Genomic DNA, 22,368 nt, shown 5'->3' on the forward strand with positions numbered 1-22,368 from the left:
GTATTTAGATCATAGCATGTAACTGACTGTACTTTTACTTGAATAATACTTTGTGCATTGGAACCACAAGTTCTAGGTCTGGAGTCTTTATTTACTGTATGACTGCGTACGCGAAATAGCGTCATCCTTAGAGGTTTATAGGCAGGATATCAGAAGGTATAGGCAGGAGTGTATAGAGGTTCTAAAGCAGTATCGTTAAGTCAATGATATAGAATCAATGATGCAGGATCGGATTGGAACCAATATTGAAGAAACGATTAGGTATAATCAATTATATAGAATTGATGATGCAGGATCAGATTGGAACCGATGGTAACAAGTATCAGCTGGAACTGATGGTTACAGGGTCCGGCTGGAACCAATGGTAACCGGTATCAGCTGGAACTGATGGTTACAGGGTCCGGCTGGAACCAATGGTAACCGGTATCAGCTGGAATCGATGGTAGCACTAGAAGCAAGTCCTTTAGTTAGACCAGACTGGAACACTGGGATAGATGGAGACTTGCTTTCACCAGACTGAAACTGAATTTGGATGGACTGGAACCGTACAGATACAGAGTACTAGGGGGCGCAACACAAAGCTTTAACTTCAGCAGAAGCAATTTTGTACTGGCAATGTGGGCCAGCCAGGAAATGGAATTTATAGGACCGCGCGCCTGATTCAGCAAGGACCGCAAGTGAGAGGACGCATACACTCGGCCGATGTTTTTGCACTGCGCATGCATCGCACTGCGCGTGCGCAAACTCGCCAGTGCGATCGGGTAAGGGTATGTAGACTACATGCAGTGTGTACGCAGATCCTTTCAATATTGATTGACAGGAAGTGCCGTTTGTGGGTGGTGACGGGGTTGGTTAGGTGAATGCATGCGTGCCTGTGCATTGGGACGCCGTTATAGGGGCGTGCATAATTAAGGCAGTGCGGTGGCATACACAGCCAGGTGACTCAATGCACGCAGGAAGTGGCCAAAATCCTGCACGACATCAGGTCAACTTCTATTGTGCGTATGGTTCGGATGAATCTCGATGTTACCAATGTTTCTGCTGCCCTGCAGACTACTCAGGCTTTGAGTAAAGGGAAGTGGGCGGCATTGTGTAGTGCTGGGCGTCTGCATCTTATGCTGCAGCTACCGTGCGTATGCATTGATTAGCATATACACTCAGCGGCTGAGTGTGTGCGTTCTCTCACCTGCGTTCCTTGCCGAATCAGGTCCTGAGTCTCTTGGATGCTGCGATCAGCTAGTCTGGGGACAGCACTCAGAGTGGTGGAGGAGAGTCAGATGGCTGCGTCAATATTGAGTTTTGGAGGGAACTCTGGCATGTAAGTTGAGTACTAGGGGTAAATTTACTAAGAATCGAGTTTGGGTGAGAGTGCAATCTCACGTGAGTTTAGGCATGTTTTTCAACTCGCAAATTTACTAAAGCCAAACTGGAGTGAGTTTGGAAGAAAGTTATATCTTTTCACTGTTAAAACTCGTGTGAGATAGCAAACTTGAAAAAACTCACCATCGGCAAAACTAGGGAGTACTTTTCATGAAAAGGATGCAACTCATGAATTTACTAAGATTTGAGTTTACAATCTCAGGTGAGATTGTAGCAAACTCTCTGATAAATTGAAGTTTCAAATAGACCACCTCCTGAGCTGCGAGTTTGCCAGAAACATACACAGATCAGTATGATTTGTGGATTTTTCTGCCTGTATACTTAATGTAAAGAGTTTTTTTTTTTATATGACGGCCCAGCCCCGGACTTCTCAGCCTGTCCTGGTACCTAAAATTACGGGGAACAAAACTTCCATCATAATTTACAGTGCATCCGGAAAGTATTCACAACACTTCACTTTTTCCACATTTTGTTATGTTACAGCCTTATTCCAAAATGGAATAAATAAATTTTTGTCCTCAAAATTCTGCACACAATACCCCAGGGCCGTAGCTAGGGTGGTGCAGCCGGTGCCATTGCACAGAGGCCCTGATTCAGAGCCGCTCGGAAAAAGTGAGCGCTCGCTCTGAATCAGGGCGCCCGCTTTTTTAAAAAAAACGGCCTCCTTGGCACTCGTATAGCTGTGGGTGACCACCCACAGCTTTTGCGAGCGGCCAGGTGATTGTCGCGATGGTCACGACCATCGGGCTTGCGACGAGACCCTTGTGGTAGGGTCTCGTCCATCGCAAGCCCCAGTGGGCTTCCTGCTCTAATAGTCACCACCCTGCCCGCCTCCAAAACGGGGCGAGCTGTCAATCACAATCGACAGCCGCCCCGTTTTGGTGCGAGACCCGTAGCGACGGAGCGCCCGTCACTGGCCGGGTCTTCCACATGCGCATGTCGGAGGCGGCGCATGCGCAGGGGGTAAACATCGACCTGCTTGGGAGCGGGTCTGAATCAGCCCCACTGTTCTAATCAGGACTCTGCAGAGTTCACAGAAAGAAGGAAACTCCCGACAGAAGGAAACAAGCCCGACCATCGGGCTTGCGACGAGACCCTTGTGGTAGGGTCTCGTTCCCGCAAGCCCCAGTGAGCTTCCTGCTCTAATAGAGCAGGAAGCTCAACTACTGACATCACTAGTGATGTCAGTAGGGCCGCCCTCAAACATCGACAGCCACCCCGTTTGTAGCGAGCCCTGGAGCGAGTGAATTTCTCACAACCATCGACCCGCTTGCGAGCAGGTCTGAATCAGGCCCAGAGCGCAATGCTCAGGGGGCGGCATGGCCGCTGCTCTGATGATGATGCCCATGAAGAGCAAGCTGTGTGCCGACGTCACGATGCCTGAACTGAATGAGGTTCCACTGCCTGCGCACGGCTTTCAGACTCAACAGCACCTAGGTAAGGGGGAGGAGTGGGTGAGATCTGCACTTTTTGGCTGCTGTGCTTTCAGGCAGCATATGCAGTGCTGGCTTGTCTTGTCCCACTCCCTGCGTGGTGCTGCTGCTACTGCATCTGAAGAGGACTTTGAGGCTGAGCCGCTAAGTGGACTTGGAGTCTGTTAAGAGGAGCTGCCCACCGGGAAGTGAAGAAGCTTCTTCTTTCTACTCCAGCATGTGACCGCCGCCCGGCTCCGCGATCCCTGCAGTATTGAAATCCCATACCGCTCCTACTCCTCCCCTACTCCTGAGCAGCACACATAAAAACAAAGTTACTTTGTAGTAGCTGCTCACCCCGCCTGCTGCCTGCTCTTATCCCCAGCATACCCAGCACAGCAACCCGGATGCAGCCCTCATCCAGACTGCAGGATGTGTGTATGCCAAGCCAGCTCAAAGGTAATGAGGCATGCATCAGACCCTCCAACTGTACTGTTTTTGCCTGTACATTACCATTTTTTAACTAACGGTCTGTACCACCGATGCAAGTGATACCGAGCTGCCCCCAGCACAGCATCTACAGGAGTGCTGGGCACAACCCCAGTTATGAAAATGGTGGTGTGCCGTGATGCTGTGGACTTCCACATGTGGTCACTTCCCTTTTTAAGCATAATTTCTGCATATGAAAAATCATGGGGGGGGGCGTTGATGCTTATTCTGTCACAGGGCACCAAAATGTCTAGCTATGGCTCTGCAATACCACAAAATGACAACGTGTAAAAAGATTTTTTGAGATTTTTGCAAATTTTATTTAAAAAAAACATTAAGAAATCACATGTACATAAGTATTCACAACCTTTGCTAAATACTTGATGCACCTTTGGCAACATTTACAGTCTCAAGTCTTTTTGAATATGATGCCACAAGCTTGGCACACCCATCTTTGGGCAGTGTCGCCCATTCCTCTTTGCAGCACCTCTCAAGCTCCATCAGGTTGGATGGGAAGAGTCGGTGCACAGCCATTTTCAGATCTCTACAGAGATGTTCAATCGGATTCAAGTCTTGGCTCTGGCTGGGCCACTCAAGGACATTCACAGAGTTGTCCTGAAGCCACTCCTTAGATATCTTGGCTGTGTGCTTAGGGTCGTTGTCCTGCTGATAGATGAACCGTCGCCCCAGTATGAGGTCAAGAGCGCTCTGGAGCAGGTTTTCATCCAGGATGTCTCTGTACATTGCTGCATTCATCTTTCCCTCTATCCTGACTAGTCTCCCAGTTCCTGCCGCTGAAAAACATCCCCATAGCATGATGCTGCCACCACCATGCTTCACTGTAGAGATGGTATTGGCGAATCAGCGGTCGCACTACAGTTAGCGGCCGCTGATTGGCTGGTGGCTCCTAACAGTTCTCACTGAACAGTCGGGAGTCAGTTAGCGGTGTATGTGGTCACACACATACACCGCTAATGGTAAGTATATGGATCGGGTGGCGGTTTTTATTTTTGTAAAGACCCCCCTGGATTCTACGGAGACCAGCGCGAGGATGGAGGTGAGTATAGGAACTTTTTTGCAGGTCATTCCACATGGATTTCTACATGGGAACATCTGGCAGCAGGTAACTATGTGTGAGTGAGGTATGTGTGGATTAAACTTTTACTGTATACGGTGTGTGTGTACTATCTTTATTTAACTATTTATTTTACAGTGGAGGTACTAGTGCCGGCCGCTTGCTGGCACTTGTAGTTCCACAAGTGCCAAAGAGCAGGCATGCTGGCACCTGTAGTTCCACTGTAAAATACAATAGTTTACTTTGATTTTACACTTTATTACCCCTGTACCCACAGCCCAGGGGCACAGGGAAGAGCCCGGGGCTTCAGACCAAACCTGGGGTTTCGAGAGAGGGGGTACTCCTTTTTTCGGGGGTCCCACCTCCCCTGAGATCCCTGACTTGGCCTGACCAGCTTGGGGTGAGAATACTTTGGCCCCGGAGACCCGGTAATAGGGTCTCCTGGCTGTGGCATTACACCCCGGTCGGTTTGGGTCTAGTGCTGGTTTTAAATATAGCGGTACCCCAACGCAATTTTTCCCCCCTATATTTAAAACCAGGACTGGCCCTGCGGGATCAGTATGATTTACCGCCGGCCGGCGGTTCAAATCCCGACAGCGTCTGCCCGACACAGGAGGAAATCCCGATCGTCTAGAGAGGTAAGTATAACTAATCTAATCCCCCCCCCCTAATCCTAACCCCCCGAGTGCCTAACCCCCCTTCCCCGCCGCCTAAACCTAAGTCCCCTGGGGGGGGTGCCTAACCCTAACCTCCCCCCAGGGGTGCCTAACCCCCCCTTCCCCTAGCCTAACCCTATCCTCCCATGGTGGTGCCTAACCGTAAGTCCCCACTGGGAGCCCTAAATCTAAACCCCCCCCCGCGGCTGTCCACGGCGGCACCCGGCGTAGGTAAAGTGACAGTCATCAGGATTTTGACGCCTGTCATTTAACCCTTGCCGGGATTAAGCAGTCGGGAAGCCGGAAGTCGGCATTGCGTCCGCCGGCTTCCCGGCCCTGAACCCTACTCGTTTTGTTCCCCATAATTTTAGGAACCAGGACTAGCTGACAAATCCAGGGCTGGTTATGCTTTTGGGGGGGACCCTACGTAATTTTTTTAATTATATTTGAACCTGTTTTTAACAGGTTCAACACAAGCAGTGTTCACATATCTCACTGATATGTGCAGGCTGTTTGTTCGGGTGAGTTTTCAGAGAGAAAATACTCAACATCTATCAGAGCCAAAAGCACTCCTACTGACATCACTAGTGATGTCAGTGGGGCCGGCCCCAGACGGTAGGCGTTCCCACGGGAACGCCTCCGTCTGGGCAGCAACGCCCCCGGCACGCCCACCAACGGGGGCGTGCTGTCACTCACCATTTGGTCGCTATTCGGGCCTCGCGCATGCGCACGACGGAGCTCCCTCCGTCGTGCGCATGCGCACTACGGCACCATCGAGCGCTCGCGAGCGGGTCTGAATCAGGCCCAGAGCTCACAGGCTCACAGCAGGGTTGTGGATAGATCCCCTTCCGTAGATGTACCTACTGAAGGGGATCTATATACACAACCCTCACAACAGTCAGGATAGCCTGGTGCGCCGCTGATATACACCGCAGAGGGCTCCCGGCAAACAGAAATTGCAGCAGCAGCCGGGTCAGCATTCTCCGCTCAGTGTGGCCACCCTACCTACCTATCCTTTGCAGCGGGTGCACAGCACACCATACCTATCTGTCCACAGCAGAGCGCATGTATTGCTATGGTGGCACTGTTGGGTGGCGTCCCCTGGCGGCCGGTGCCCCTGGCAAGTGCCATCCTGGCCAAAGTATAGATATGCCCCTGTGTATGGGAGTAAATGACAATCAACCATTTGCTCAAAAACACTGGAAAACAGACAAAAATTGTCGTCCAGACAAATTAATTCAATCAGATGAATTTTACCTATTTGAACAATCGATTTTGATTATTTTGCAGTGTTTGGGAACATATGGTCGAATGTCATTTGCTCCCATACATTACCAGGTTTTCATTCCAACCAGCCAGATTGGACAGATATCTGACAGATAATTGTATAGTGTATGACCAGCATGAGACAACTAATAACAAATGAGAGATATTGTCAGGATCGTGACAGTCGACATTTTGAGAATGTCAGCCTTTCACATGTCGACATTTCAGAAGTTGACATTGTGAATATGTAGGCATAGGGGGTCATTCAGACCCGGTCGTTAGCGCCGATGCGCTCGGACCGGGTCGATGTCCCCCCACAGAGCATGCGCACGAGCGGCGACGGCGTGCGCATGCGTGAGACCCGCTACGACCGACAGCGCCGGTCGTAGCAGGTCTCGATCCAAAGGGGGCGAGCTGTCGATGTTGATTGACAGCTCGCCTTGTTTGGAAGGCGGGCCGGGGGGGTGGCAGCCCAAACGGAGGTGTTCCCATGGGAACGCCTACCGTTTGGAGGAGGCCCCACTGACATCACTAGTGATGTCAGTGGAGAGCTTCCGGCTCAGACAGAGCCAGAAGCTCTCCGGGGCTTACGACAAGGGAGACCCTACCCTAGGGTCTTGTCGTAAGCCCCGATGGTCGCGATGGTCTCTGACCATCGCGACTATCACCGGAGCGGTCGTTAGAGCTGTGGGTGTTAATCCACAGCCTAACGACCGCAACAGAGGCGGGCGGTCAGGATACAAGCGGCCGCCCAGTTTCTGAGCGCCGCTTGCATCCTCCAACCGCCTCTGAATGAGGCCCATACTGTGCCCATACTGTGCCCATACTATAACAATATCGACATCATAACTGTCGACATTGTGAATGTCGACCTTATGACTGCATCCTTTTTTTATTTAGTAGAATGTCAGAAGTAGCTACTTTAAATAAACTGCACATATCTACATGATATTGTGTTTTGAACATTTGTCCCTGGAAATATGCCTCATGCTGATTAACTGCACAATAGTCATTTTATTATATATACTGTATAGTGGCCTGATTCAATAAATAACATTTATATACTACACAGCTCAGAAGCAAATGAAATACATTTATAATACTTAAAGGGGCTGATTCAGCAGAGGATGGAATTGCAATGCTGCACAAAAGCAGCTTTGCAATTCCATCCTTGCAAATATGCAGTATGACACCCCCTGCTGCATTTGCGATCCCAGCACTACGAATAACGTTGTTGGGATAACCATCGTGCCCATCGGAAAGCATCAGCTTATGCAGGCTGGCTAGCTTGGGAGGTCAGGAAACAGCGTTGATGAACGCAGTTCCTGGCCTTGCCACTCCTGGCAAATGGGGCCTCCGATTTCGGGAGCGCTGGCCTTTCCAACCCTCGCACTGCTCCGTATATACCTCAATCAAACAGAGGCATAGCAGGGGCTGCGTGTGATCATGCAGGACACGTTCTGCACATGCGCAGAACAGGCCATGTGTACCAGCAGATTTCCGATAATCTGGAATCTGCGTTCAGCATTACACTTACGTGCAAGGCTGAATCGCCCCCAATTTTCTGCCCTGCTTGGAACCTTACATATCAAAGTCAGTATGACGATATTTTCAGATGAACATAGCCTATTTATTAATTATCGAGTTTTAGACCCAATAATTATAAATTCTTTTTGCGGCAATAAGAAATAAATGTTTGCCCAGATGTATCAAAAAGTAAATTGATTGCTAATGTGATCGTTCAGGAGCTGCTGCACAGTTGTCAAACCATGCATATTATAGTTGCCTACTCTGCAAATTTTTTGGGTAGTCCCATGCTCCACCGCACGAGTTGTTGGATCTCCCCCATCCTGCCCACTTCCTGGTGAAGTGGGCAGGATGGGGATATAATACCGGGAACTGCGGGTGCATGTGAAGGGGGCTGGGCTAAAAGATGCAATTTGCATAATTGCCAGACTGGCAGTTCACTACATTTTGACAGGGACAGTGGCAGAGGCTAATGACGCAAACAGCCCAGCCCCGCTCGCGAAATGATCATCTGTATCTCCTCTTCAGACTTCTCCCGGAGAGGAGCAATAAAAGTAGGCAAGTATGATGCATATGCAAGCTGCCATTGCCGGGGAAGGATCCTAGGCTGTCAGCCAGCAGCCATGCGCCGAAGCACTGCCCCCAGCTCCGAGTCACTCAGTCACAGTTAGGGATGGACATCGGAAGCTGATGGTTAGCAACCATCAAGGTTTCTGATTTGGTGGAAGTACTTCCATCAAATAACTGGAATTTGATGGTTGCCAGACATCGGATGCAGCTTTCCGATGCCCTTCCGATGACTGTTTGTGGGGAGAGTACTCACCGCTGAGCAGAGCATGTGCATGGCATCTATTCTGAGGGTAGGTGGAGCCTAGGGGTAGCCCAGCATCTCGAAGAGTGCTGGACACGCCCTGACAGTGGCATGAAGAACGGGGGGTGCAGTGAGGCTCCGCCCATTTCCAGAGGATGCTTTAAGTGCGCATGCGCAAAGCTATGATATGACTGCTTCTGCACATGCGCAAAGTTTAACTATTGCTATGGTTATACCATTGATGGTTGCAATGCGATGGCAACTAGCCAATTGAAGTCGGAAGCCCGGCATCCATTCAATGTCAGGCTTCCGATGTCCATCCCTAGTCACAGTATGTGTCGGGAAACTTCTCTTTTGTGCATTAATAGTTCCATACCATTGATGGTTCCTGCCGCTTTTCCCAGAGGGCACATCAATGACCATCTCTAAAGCCCTGTACACACTGGACGATGTGTGTACGGAGCGATGTTGGCAGCGGCGGGCCCGGCAGGGGGTGCCGGCATCATTAAGTGCATACACACTTGCCAATGCTGGCAACGATGATCATCTGGGTGGGAGCGGTGCCATGCTGCTTTCGGCAGCATGGCATCGTTAATGATATCCCCAGATTGGACTGCATGTACAGATGACTGGGGATATCGTTAACAACTCGTTGGAGCGTGTATCATTCATCATTGAGTTCATACACACTGGATGATTTGAACAATATTATATCGTTCAACGGTTTCGTTCATATTGTTCATAAAAATGGTACAGTGGTGTATGGGGATTAAATGCCAGACCGATGAAAACGGTACTGTCACGAATTTTAACTCACATATGTGTGGAAGAATGCACACCCCTTACACACATCCTGCGAATGCTTTTCCTGTATCCCTCGGCCGTTTTACCGCAAAATATATAAATGTACGATTATATGCCCCTATTAATGCCAGCAAAATGTCTCCAGCAATGGGGACAGAGAGGTTACGTTGTACCTTTCCTCTAGTGCTGTAAAAAAAACATGTGATGCATGGCGACATGATGTCACTAACAAGCGTCGGCCGAGGAAAACAGCTGCTCCTGCTGCTGGCGGAAGGACGATTGCCGGGTTGGTATAGTTCTGAGCTTTGGCCGCTTTAATGCCATATACTGATTAGCAGTACGCAGTGCCCTGTACCCTGCTGCTGCGGTACACCGGGGGGCTGTGCCCGTTACCCTCATATTCTCCCCTATTGCTGATAGTATTGTACTGGGAGACTGCAGTGCTATTAGTACATGCTTATGGCAGTGGATACATAGGTAATTGCTATAACCGCACATTGCCCACGCCTTTGCTAAAAGAAATGGTAACAGGAGCGATTACCTCATATTACTCAGGATCTTTTGTTCACCAGGGTTTATGAAGCTCAACAGTCACAGCAATGCAATAGGGGGTTTGTGTCTTCATATTATAATCAGACAATGGGTCACAAATATTGTTTTGGAAACAGATACCTTATCCTTATTGCAGTTAGCAGAGTGGATACAAAGGTATATTTGATAATTGACGTGTGTGTCTCTCTCTCTCTCTCTCTCTCTCTCTCTCTCTCTCTCTCTCTCTCTCTCTCTCTCTCTCTCTCTCTCTCTCTCTCTCTCTCTCTCTCTCTCTCTCTCTCTCTCTCTCTCTATATATATATATATATATATATATATATATATATATATATATAGAGAGAGAGAGAATGTGTGTGTGTGTGACAAGCCAAAAGGCTTCAGATTACTTGGGATTCTCAGTCTTTTTGTCACTGCCCAGAAATAGGACTCAATTATTTTGCAAAACTATTGCGTACCGTTAACTAATGAAACCAAACAATTTAAATACCTCTGACGTGAAAAGGGTCCCATTACATGCTACTATTTTAGGAAAACCTTCCCCCTGGTTTTCTTCAAGTTACAAGGTGACCTGATCTCTTGGAGTTGCCTGATTATCTTGTGGCAGTGCAGGACCATAGTTGTAAATTATCTAAATTATGTGTAAATGGCTATATCTTTTTCAGACCCTTCAAGTTGTGGTCTGCCTAAAGGTGCAGACACACATACCGATGTACTCACGATCCGACAATGTGTCCAATTTCTCTTGAAATTCTACCCGGCAGATCAGCACACGATCAGCACACGATATGCTGTCCAATCTTCATCCGATCTCCTGCAGCCAGACTTTTTTACAGTGCATTGTTTCCTAGATTGTCAGATCTGCCATACTGCACGGCAGATCTGAACATGCGATGTGCGACCAGCGGGGGCGTGTATTGTGATCGTGAGTGGGGACTCACGATTTGGGCATTTTTTACCCAATCTGTAGTTCCAATTTGTCGGAATCGTCCAGATCGGGAAAAAAATCGCTGTGTGTGTGGGCACCTTTACACTTTTGTAATTTTTTGTAATTTATTTAAATCTCCTTTATTTGTAGTGACAGGCCTCCAATGCTATACTCCAACATCCTAAAGAAACCTATATACAGAGGGGGAAGAGGGCTCCCTGGCCTAAAATAATAGATTGTAGCATGCTATGTTTTCCAGATAGGCACTTAAGCTGGGTACACACTAGTTGATTGGTTGGAATGAAAATCTGGTAAGGTATGAAAGCAAATGACAATCAGCAATTTCGTAAAATGGACAAAAACTGTTGTTTGAACAAATTGTTTAGATCAAACATTTAACAAACTTGTCTAACGACCATTTTCATCTGTTTTCTGGCATTTAGGGGCAAATTGCTGATCATCATTTACTCCCATACATTACCAGATTCTCATTCCAACCAATCAACTAGTTGGATGGTTGAACAGAAAATCTTTACATGTGTGTATGCCGCTTCTCTCTTTCAACTATCTTAGTCTAAACTCCTTATGGAGACTACACAAAAAACATAGGTCTCTCAATGCTAAGATTCTCAGCCAAATTATAACCATTCTCTTCAAAGCAACCCCTACCTTTGGCAACTCTGATATTCAACCCCCTTCCCTCCTTCCCCCTCTTTCAAAGCCCATTTCACCACTTCTAAATAAGGTGCTTTCTAGACTTGCTACCCCAACTCTGCTGCTCTGAGCTATCAACTCTTGAACATAACTATACACACTAACTTATGTCTATGGCAGGGGTGGGCAATAAGCGACCCTCCAGCTGTTGTTTAACTACACATCCCAGTATGCTTTGCAACAGTTTTAGCATGGCCAAATAGCAAGGCATGCTGGGATGTTTAGTTCTACAACAGGGTATTGCACAGCCCTAGTCTAAGGGAATAATATAAATGGTATATGATATATAACATTGTCCTAGACTCTGTCCTGCCCATGCAGAATGGGAATTGGACTTTGGTTTCCTCCCAGATGAGAGTCTTGGGAGAACATGAAATTGGGAATCACTAAAAGCTCCATCACAACCAGGTTTAAGGAAACCTTACAAGCAGTAGTATAGATGGTATTATACTTCAGTAAGGATTGGATGTTTCCCACCAACCAGTCTGTTAGTGAAACTGCAGACTCTAGTACTCTAGCCTCCATTTGGTGCACATGCCCGTGATTGTCCCCTATTGAGAACATAAATAATCTAATTCGGGCCCAAGTGACAAAAGATCCGTAGACATTTCACTTTTGTGACTTTCCCCAAGAGCTTAATAAATTCACCAGGAAGCTGACCTTGTACTGGTCAATTTAAAGTGTTCTAGCAAAACATTGGAAAATGTTGCTACCCCTGTTGATCTCTGCGCTCAAAAATTATATCTGGCAAATATCTCCAAAACTGCAGCCACACATTCAACCAGGTATGGGCTTCCTGTATCTTTGTCAAAAACAGGGATGTAGGGAAGTTTCACCCTGTATTTAAGCTCCTACAGTCTAGCTATTGGATAATTATATATACTGAAAATGACACAGAATGGCTTACATTTGCCTCTCATGTTTTCACTGTTGTATTTTTAAATGTTCTGTTTGTAACCAACCAAAACAGATTTAAAAAAATATCATATAAAGTAATTTGTTACTTTTGACACTATATAAATCACATATATTCTTTCTGCAGGGAACAGTAATGGCAGCTCCAGCGAATCTTATTGCAAAAAGTGGCCGTCGCTTTAAGTGGGCAATTGAGTTTGGGGGAGGTGGAAGCAGGTAACCACCCTTACCACTGATTAATGGAATATATTGTACTTAAAGTTTAATTATTTTTTACATCCCTTAAGGGGCACATCCACTAGCAGACTGTGAAACGAGTGCACGATTACGACTTTGTAATTGTGCAGTCGTTTCACAGTCCATGCTGTGCTTACACTGAACGTTCAGTGTAGGCACATCAGTCATCCCCGAACATGGACAACCTGATGTTATCGTCAGGTTGTCCAGCATGTTCGGCCGATGATTGATTGATGTTGGAAACTACTAGCGGGAGCGTGCATCGCTGGTCGTTTCCGACATTATTGTGCCCAATTCATGAGCGATTGAACGATAACGATATCGTTCAATCGCACATAGAAATCGGCAAGTGGATGTGCGCCCTTAGTTCTGACATGTGACAGCCATAGTTTTTAGTCTCTTCCTTCTTTCTCACTTACAGAAGTCGAGCTGACAGAGGTGCTCCGCAAGACAGTATGTATCCTGTAGGATATTCTGACAAACAGGTACCTGATACTAGTGTACAGGAGTCTGAGCACAACCTAGTAGAGAAGGTAAGGTGCTGCAGATGCTGAGAACAAGCCATCATTATTTCCGGTTTTGTTCCAATGATCTGACAATCCTGTTGTTTTGTGCAGCGTTGCTGGGACATTGCTCTCGGACCACTGAAGCAGATTCCCATGAACCTGTTTATCATGTATATGGCTGGGAACACAATTTCCATTTTCCCCATCATGATGGTGTGTATGATGGCATGGCGACCCATACAAGCGCTGATTGCTACACCAGCCAGTGAGTGTTACTTGAGCCTTTTGGGCGTGCTAAACATTTCAAATGTGTAAACTACGTGGGATCAAGAAATGTCCTGTACCTTGAACTATGGGCCTGATTCAGACCCGCTCGCGAGTGCTGAGTGCTCGCAAGCGGGTCGATGGTGCCCTAATGCGCATGCGCACAACGGAGGGAGCTCCGTCGTGCGCATGCGCGAGACCCGCATAGCGGCGGCCAGCCGTCGCTATGGGTCTCGCACCAAAGGGGGTGTGCTGTCACTCACCATCGATGGTGAGTGACAGCACGCCCTTTGGTGGGCGTGCCGGGGGAGTGGCTGCCCAGACGGAGGCGTTCCCATGGGAACGCCTACCGTCTGGGTCCGGTCCCACTGACAGCACTAGTGATGTCAGCGGGAGTGCTTTTGGCTCTGATAGAGCCAAAAACACTCCAGGGCTTGCGGCAGCGAGACCCTACCGCAGGGTCTCGTCGCAAGCCCGAAGGTCGCGATGGTCTTGACCATCGCGACCATCTTTTTGGCCGCTCGCATAAGGTGTGGGCGGTCACCCACAGCTATGCGAGCGGCCAGGAGGCCGCTTCAATTTTAGGTAGGAGGGCCCTGATTCAGAGCGAGCGCTCTGGTCAGAGCGTCCGGCTCTGAATCAGGCCCTATGTCCATACAGTTTAATGTTTAATAAGGCTTGTGATTGTCAGAAACCAACAACAAGATGTGGACTTAGGGCCTGATTCAGCAAGGAACGCAGTTGCTAATACGCACGCAATTGGCCGATTGTTGCATTCAGTGCGGGAATCGGTGACTAAGCAGACCCATCGCAGAGTGACTGACAGGAAGTGCCATTTGTGGGTGGTAACGGGGGTGTGGTTGGCCAAACGCAAACGTGCCAGTGTGTTTGAACGCCGTTGCAGGGGCGTGCATAAATTAGACGCTGAGATGCCCTACACAGCCAGAGGCCTCATAGCGTGCGCGGAAGTTAGCAATTTCTGAGTAAGGTCAGAGCTTCTGCAAGTGTGCGCGAGGCTGCGATGGTACTCAATTGTACCTATGGTTTCGCAGTCTTGTTAAACATTACGGATTTGTGTAAGGTAAAGTGGGCGTCCTTATGTAGTGCTGCGTTGTGATCGCAATGGATTAGCATACTATCGCAGTTGAACTGTGTGCCTAATCGCTATTGCAGTTGCGTTCCATAAAACTCAGGCCCTTGGGCTTCCCCATGCTGTACTGATTTGTGTTAGATTTTATGTTGCACTTTGCAAAGTAACCTATTTATCAGTGGCACAATAGCATTGTAGCATAGTCTGCACTATACTGCACCACATCCACCTAAATATTTCACTCTGTTCATTATAAGCCTTCAAACTCCTGGAGAGCTCCGGTCATCGCTTCCTGCAAGGGCTGGTTTACCTAATTGGAAACCTTTTGGGTCTCGCATTGGCTGTTTACAAGTGTCAGTCTATGGGACTTTTGCCCACCCATGCTTCTGATTGGTTGGCCTTCATTGAACCACCTGAGGTGAGTTTATTTTATTGTTTTTACTGTAAAATTTTCATTGTAGGCCCACTAATCTTATGAATTGTCACTTGTGTACTAATCACTTTACTAACCGGCAGATGTGCTCTTTTTCTTATAGAGAATGGAATACACTGGCGGAGGCCTCTTATTGTGATCATGGTACAGAAGACAAGCAATCGTTTCATCTTAAAGGAATTTGTGTAATACAGAATTTCACACTGACTTTCATGGCTCATTGAATATCTTCATTCTGCAGTGCTGTAATTATTTATTATACTTTTGGCATTCTATGGATCAGACTACTCCCAATATTTAAATAATTGTAATATCATTCAGAGACAGCTTTGTAAAAAAACAACTTTTATTCTGTTGTCCCTACTAGTTTATAATACCATCCCCATAATAAACAAAAAATGGTAATACACACACATTGACAATTGTTGTAGATATGTCGTAGAACTGGGAAATGGGATAAGGAAGCTGGTGCATCCTGCAGTCCTATTATAATATAATGGGAACCTGCTTCTTCTTATACAATAGTAATGCTGCAAATATCACTAACAATAATTACAGAAAGGTTTAACACATGGAATGATGCATCGACCAATAAATTAAATTTAGGCAATTATTCCAGACACAAAAAATAAAAAAGGCAATGTAACTAAAAACATTGAACTGTGTTCTCCCTATGTCTCGTAGCTGATGCGTACTAAGTGATTACTTTGTGGTCTCTTCTTTCGATCAGAGGTAATACTTCTGCCTTTATCAGACAATTATTGGCAACGGCCAGAATTACAGTTCCAAAAGACCAATTCTTTTTTTTTTTTTACAATAATGTAACATGTCCACAAAACAGGTACACACAATATTTTGATCCCCAATTTGGAAAGGAGGTTCAGGGTGAAATGCATATCCAGCATAGTATGAAATAGCATGCTCCCAGTCACGTTGGGAGTTATTAAGGCGTGCTAAAGCATTGTACCCTTCAACAATGAGTGGGCCTCTGTTTCCAACAATGCTTCAAAAGGGACTGTTCATAGGGGGTGGACTAGCTTTACACATTAATTCCTTGCAAGGGGGATTTCAGATCTATTTAGCAAGCATTTAATGCTTACTGCTGCATAGAGTTGTGTGAGGGGGGCACTGTCCTTGACAAGAAAATATTTGTTCTTCTAGTCATCGCTTTTGTTGGAGTAGTGCTTTAAAATCACACTATCACTTTTTGGCATTAGAGATTATTAAAAGGGATCAAGGTTTTCAGATTTAACCATTGTAGGAAACTTTCTTCTTTCTTGCTTTCACTGAATGGTTGGATTCACTTTCAGTAATGCAATCTTGATTGACATACACATTCTTGGTGTAATGCGTGGTGTAGCAGATTTGTACTTGTGTTAGGAATAAATGGTGATGACTTCTGTTCCACCACCTCTCACTAGCAACACACGCTCCAGGCCCTCAGTCAAAACTTCTAGAAATTCCATATCTTGAGAAAACTTTGGTTAAGGACAAAGTCAGATCAGAGTCCTAATGAGAAATTTAGAGAAATGTTTGTGAATAGCCCTAAACTGTACTTTAATTTCTTTCACCTGCTTCTCGTACTACCTGGATCTGCCTTCAATGTAGCCCACTCACATAGCAAATTAGGATGCACAGATCTGGCCAAACACTTAAACTAGGCACACACTTGTTCAATCCTCAGGAGATCAGACTGTTTATACAATCCTTCTGCAGACCTGGTCGCAGATTCTACATCCAATCTATGTGTACTCACTTGTCCAATTTTTCAGCAGACTTCCAATCTGCTGAAACAGTCTGCTGAAAGGATTGAATCACTGTATACACTTCCAATCTTTGGCAGATCGGCTACCACTCACTGTGATGAATTGGGAGAATAATTGGACAAACCAGTCTCAGGAGCGTACACACTTCTAAATTGGTCTGGTGATTGGTCTGGTGATTGGCGATCCTATTTATTCAGCAGGTTTTAAAAAAATCTTTTCAGAAGACTGAGACTGTATGAAACCAGAGGACTTGCGAGCATACACACTCTACCAATGTCTGACAAACCAGTTGGTCTGAAGTTGGATTGGATGAGAATTGGACAAGTGTGTACCCAGCTTTAGGTCAGGTGATGCCAACCAGATTATCCAATTATACAAATTAATATCCGTTTTTAGACCCAGAATAATGGCCGGCCAATTTGGTAGCTCTGTGGTTAGTGTATAATATATTTTTCTACTTCAGGGTCCATAGGGTATCCACAGGATACCTTGGGGTATAGGTGTGACGTCAGTCGCAGGGCACCAAAGAGTTAAGCTTTCAGCCTCCCAGGATGCACTAGGTCCCCCTCCTATACCCCGCCCCCGGGCCAAGGCACCTCAGTTTAGTTTGGTGCCCGGCCGGCGTCGGGTGCACCTGTCGGAGTGGGGGCTAGAAGAGCCCCTGAAGCTTTCTTCAGTGCAGCTGTGGCTGCACATCTGGATGTACAGCATGGACAGTCAGTCCTGACGTCCATGCTGTCTTTCCTACACCCCCGCCGGTACCAGAACGCCGGTACCGATCCGGGGATGCTGGTGAGCATCTGGGGTCACAGCTAGCGGTGACCCCAGATGTTCCTGACCATGGCCGGATCCAAGGGGGACAAAGGTAAGCAGCGGGGTCCCGCGGTGGGTCCCCGCTGGTCACATGGTCCTAAGTCCCCAGGCAGGGGGCTCCCTGGGGACTGGCTGCAGCGTGGAGCCAGGTACTGAACCTGCGCTTTCCACTACCCCCTGGGACAGCGGACCGCAGCAGAGCGGTAGCGCTGCGGCGTCCCAGGGGTTAAATGCATGCCAGGGGAGCGCGCCTTCCCTGTCTCACAGCCGGCGCCTCCCCCGCTGCACACAGCCCTCTCTGCACTGTGCTGACTGGTCCTGTGTCAGCACTCCTCCCCCAGGCCAGCTTCTCTCTGCTCCTCGGCGGCCATCTTCTCTGCAACGCATGGTGAACGCTGCTGGAAGTCTGGAAGGAAGCATCGTGGTCTGGGTCCCCCCGCATACCTCTCCTCCGCTGTGGCTCAGGTCTGTGTATGCAGCGCTGTGTCCTACCAGGCCCGTGTCTGTGTAGTTGAGTGATCAGCGCTGTTAGTGCAGGAATTGTTATTTCTCTGCATTGTATGTGACTGTGCTAGCGCTGCCTGTAACTTTTCTTCTCTAAACTGTCAGCTTTATTACTGTCCCTGTTCTTTCTGCTAAAGCCCTTGCAGTGCGGTGCTGCAGAGTGGTCTCTCGCCTATTTAATACTTAATTGGTGAGAGAGGTCACATACGTGGTGCCATCATGTCTGAAAGTGATTTTCCCCTCCGGCTACAGTGTACCACGTGCAAAGTACCGTTAGCGGAGGGTAGCGCGGAGGGCCTTTGCCGGCAGTGTTTGTCCATGGCGCGGCCTATTACGGTTACAGCACCGGTACAGGAGCCGCCCTGGGCTTGTTTCGCTCAGGCGTTAACAGCTTTAGTGGGCCAGTTAGCTCCGCAGCCCGCGTTTACTCCGATGGGTTTGTCCCAGCAGTCTGTGGTGTCATCACCCATGCAGGGGTTCCCACGACAATTGGTGGTACCCCACAGTCTCCCTATTTCCCCGCTCCCGGGTTCTCAGGAGCCAGCGTGGGTTAACTCCCTGACGAGTTCTGTACAGCACTTGTCGGATGTGTTGCAAGGGGAGTCTGTGATGCGGCCTCATAAACGGCCGGTGGCGTCTCTGTCCGCTCCTTATGAGGATGACGAAGGGACGTCTGATGATGGGGAGATTCTGGATCCTTACGATCAGGAACCTCTCCATACTAAGGACGCTGATGCTAAGTCCAAAGTATATATTCCTGGACTTATTCGGGCGGTCCGCACAGCCTTGGTGATTGAGGACGAAGTTCCCCCAGCGGCTAAATCTAAGTATGCCTTTTGCAAAGATGTGAAGGGCGATGCCACAGTCTTTCCTCTTTCGGGTCAGTTGGTGGACCATTTAGAGGAGGCGTGGAAACAACCTGGCAAAAGATACCAGCTGCAGAGACGCCTGGCGGTGGCTTATCCGTTCGCGGATAATTATTTTGCTAAGTGGGAATCCCCTCCACAGGTGCATTCTCACGTGACCCGTCTTGTCCGTAGTGCCACATTGCCGATGCCATCCATGTCCTCCCTTAAGGATGCTACGGACCGCAAGGTAGAAATCTGCCTGAAGTCCGCTTATTCCCTTGCAGGGGGGGCAGCACGGCCGGCTATGGCCATTTGCTGGGTTGCCAGAGCGATGGAGCGCTGGGCGGATTCATTAGAGGCTTCTTTTGAATCCGACTGTCCGGCCGAACAGGCGGAGTTGATTGGCAATCTCCGTCATTCGGCCACCTACATCAACGAGGCGGCTCTAGACATTAGTAATCTGGTGTCTAGAATTTCTTCAGCAGCGGTAGCTGCTCGTCGCACCTTGTGGCTGCGATCCTGGAAGGAGGACGCAGATTCCAAGAAAGGTCTGGAAGCGTTGCCGTTTACCGGAGAAGTTCTCTTCGGTCCGGATCTGGATAAGATTGTGGCCACGCTGGCGGCAGCCAAATCTGCTTGTCTCCCGTCGGCCGCTGCTCCTTCTGGTTCTGGACCATCGTCCTTTCGGTCATCTAGGGCCCAGGGCAGGCCCAAACCACAGTCGTTTCCTCGACAGGCTGGCCCTAAGAAATCGGTCAAGCCCCGGAAGCAGGCATGGAGTACCAGACGTCCGGCCCCCAAGCCAGATGACAAGCCTGCGTCCTGACGGTCCGGGCCTCCCTTTGGGGGATCCCAGGGTGGGAGGACGCCTGCTGCAGTTCTCCCGGTGTTGGCCGTTCACTACGACAGACACTTGGGTTCTGGAGGTGGTCTCCCACGGGTACGCCCTCTCCTCCGGCACAGACCCCCGGCTCGATTCTTCACCACGGGTCTACCATCAGACCGGAACAAGGCTACGGAGCTGCAGAAGGTATTGCACACTATGCTCCAGGCTGGAATTATAGTGCCTGTTCCATTCTCCCAGAGGGGCCAGGAATTCTATTCAAATCTATTTTTGGTACAGAAACCCAATGGGTCATATCGTCCGATTCTCAACCTCAAAGCACTCAACAAGTCTTTGCGGGTCCTGAAGTTTCGGATGGAGACCCTACGGTCCATCATTCTGGCGCTGGAACCTGGGGACTACATGGTGTCATTGGACATACAGGACGCTTACCTGCATGTCCCTATTCTTTTGCGCCATCAAGAGTTCCTTCGGTTTGCAATCCGCAGCGACCACTTCCAGTTTCGGGCGTTACCTTTTGGCCTGGCGACAGCACCACGTGTTTTCACCAAGGTGATGGCGGTCATGGCGGCTTCTCTGCGGCTGCAAGGAGTCCGCATGTTGCCGTACTTGGACGACCTGTTATTGGTGGCAGGATCTCCAGAGCTCCGGTTACACCACTTGGACCTGACCATTGCACTGCTGCAACGGCACGGCTGGCTAATCAACTGGCAGAAGTCCACTCTAATCCCGTCTCGGAGGATTCTGCATCTTCGAGCCTTATTGGACTCGGGACAGCAAAGGATCTTCGTGACGGAGGACAAGATCTCTGCTTTACAGTCAAGGGTGTGCAGTTGTCTACACAGCCGCCGGGTGTCCTTACACTCGGCGATGAGGTTACTGGGCTCCATGGTGTCGGTGTTCGACATGGTGGAATATGCCCAGTTTCACTCCAGACCTCTGCAGCACCTGATCCTGTCCAAGTGGAACGGGCTGCCTCAGTCTCTGAAGTTCCAGACGATTGTGCTCACCCCGGAGTTACGCCTGTCCCTTGCGTGGTGGTTAAAGACGACCCACCTCAACAAGGGACGTCCGTTCTGGGTTCCAAATTGGGTCCTGTTGACAACGGACGCCAGTCTTCGGGGCTGGGGAGCAGTTTCGGGTCCACACTTGTTCCAGGGCAGGTGGACGCCGACAGAAGCGGAGCTTCCAATAAATATCTTGGAACTCCGTGCGGTCTTCAATGCTCTCCTGCAGGCACAGCGGTTTCTCCAGGGTCACCCGGTGCAGGTCCAGTCAGACAACGCTACCACCGTGGCCTACATAAACAGGCAAGGAGGAACTCGCAGTCGGGCGGCTCTCGTAGAGGTCTCTCGGATCCTGGTTTGGGCGGAGCGCAATCTTCCGGCCATATCAGCGGTCTTCATCCCGGGAGTGCTAAATTGGGAGGCGGACTTTCTAAGTCGCCAGGACGTTCATCCAGGGGAATGGTCCCTGCACCCGGACGTTTTTCAACTACTGGTGGACAGGTGGGGTCTTCCAGAAATCGACCTCATGGCGTCCCGGCACAACAAGTTGCCGGTGTACGGGTCTCGCACAAGAGACGAAGGGGCGTCTCTGGTGGATGCTCTGTCCGTCCGGTGGACGTTCCGGTTCGCATACCTGTTCCCTCCGGTCTCCCTTCTTCCACGGGTAATCCGGAAATTCAAACAGGAAGGAGGGACGCTCCTGTTGATAGCTCCCGCGTGGCCCAGACGGCACTGGTTCTCAGACCTTCAGGGTCTGTCCGTGGACAGTCCTCTGCGGTTGCCGCTACGACCGGACCTTCTGTCTCAGGGTCCTTGCCTTCACCCGGACCTGACTCGGCTGTCTTTGACGGCGTGGCTGTTGAGACGGCCATGCTGAGGTCCCGGGGGTTTTCCAGCTCTGTGGTGCGTACCATGTTACGAGCTCGGAAACCGTCTTCCGCGAGGATATACCATCGCGTGTGGCATACGTTCTTCCAGTGGTGTCGACCGAGAGGTTATGCACCGCGGGAGTTTCGTCTGTCTCGGATTCTCGCCTTCCTGCAAGCGTGACTAGATCATGGGCTTCGCCTTGCTTCTTTGAAGGTACAGGTTTCGGCCCTGTCTGTCTGGTTTCACCGTAGGATTGCTACAATCCCGGATGTGCGCACCTTTATGCAAGGTGTTCTCCGTATTCAGCCGCCCTTTGTTCCACCTGTGGCGCCTTGGGATTTGGCTGTGGTCCTGAGGGCTCTCCAAGGACCGCCGTTTGAACAACTGGGCTCAGTGGATATTAAATGGCTAACAGCTAAGACTGTTTTCCTTCTGGCCATTGCTTCGGCCAGACGTGTTTCTGAGTTAGGGGCTCTTTCTTGTAGACCCCCTTTCTTGGTTTTTCATGGGAACAGGGCAGTGCTCCGCACTCGGCCCGAGTTTCTTCCCAAAGTTGTTTCCCAGTTTCATGTTAACGAGGAAATAGTTGTTCCGGCCTTTAACTCACCGGGTCTTTCCGTGGGTGAGGCCTCTTTGGATGTTGTGCGGGCCTTAAGGACT

The 22,368-nt window shown here is 49.0% G+C and overlaps 2 protein-coding genes across 4 annotated transcripts in view; one reads left to right on the top strand and one right to left on the bottom strand.

Annotated features, from left to right (window-relative positions):
• The first annotated feature begins 9,601 nt into the window (after positions 1-9,601).
• EMC4 (ER membrane protein complex subunit 4) lies at positions 9,602-15,264 on the top strand. 2 transcript variants are annotated; one of them, XM_088469909.1, is made up of 6 exons: positions 9,602-9,706; positions 12,654-12,742; positions 13,185-13,296; positions 13,381-13,534; positions 14,881-15,041; positions 15,160-15,264. In XM_088469909.1, the coding sequence occupies exons 2-6, from the start codon at positions 12,663-12,665 to the stop codon at positions 15,193-15,195; spliced, it is 543 nt and encodes a 180-aa protein (XP_088326035.1). In that variant the 5' UTR covers positions 9,602-9,706; positions 12,654-12,662; the 3' UTR covers positions 15,196-15,264. The 2 variants fall into 2 exon arrangements, with proteins under 2 accessions (XP_088326035.1, XP_088326036.1); XM_088469910.1 differs by lacking the exon at positions 9,602-9,706 and adding an exon at positions 9,764-9,897.
• A 120-nt stretch (positions 15,265-15,384) lies between these two features.
• SLC12A6 (solute carrier family 12 member 6) overlaps positions 15,385-22,368 on the bottom strand; it is a 72,009-nt gene continuing 65,025 nt past the window's right edge. For both annotated transcript variants that reach the window (XM_088469906.1, XM_088469907.1), the window contains one exon: positions 15,385-16,524. In XM_088469906.1, the coding sequence (XP_088326032.1) occupies positions 16,433-16,524 (92 nt within the window). In that variant the 3' untranslated portion in view covers positions 15,385-16,432. The remainder of the gene's footprint in view (positions 16,525-22,368) is intronic.

This window comes from Taudactylus pleione, unplaced genomic scaffold (assembly GCF_031769625.1).
Source record: "Taudactylus pleione unplaced genomic scaffold, aTauple2 ptg000095l, whole genome shotgun sequence".
NCBI classification, from domain to species: domain Eukaryota; kingdom Metazoa; phylum Chordata; class Amphibia; order Anura; family Myobatrachidae; genus Taudactylus; species Taudactylus pleione.

Excerpts from the sequence above, each read along its gene's own strand:
- EMC4 (XM_088469909.1), top strand. The coding sequence starts at position 12,663 with ATGGCAGCTCCAGCGAATCTTATTGCAAAAAGTGGCCGTCGCTTTAAG. Across the intron at positions 13,297-13,380 it reads AGCACAACCTAGTAGAGAAG|CGTTGCTGGGACATTGCTCT; the intron begins GTAAGGTGCTGC and ends TGTTTTGTGCAG. Across the intron at positions 15,042-15,159 it reads CCTTCATTGAACCACCTGAG|AGAATGGAATACACTGGCGG; the intron begins GTGAGTTTATTT and ends TTTTTCTTATAG.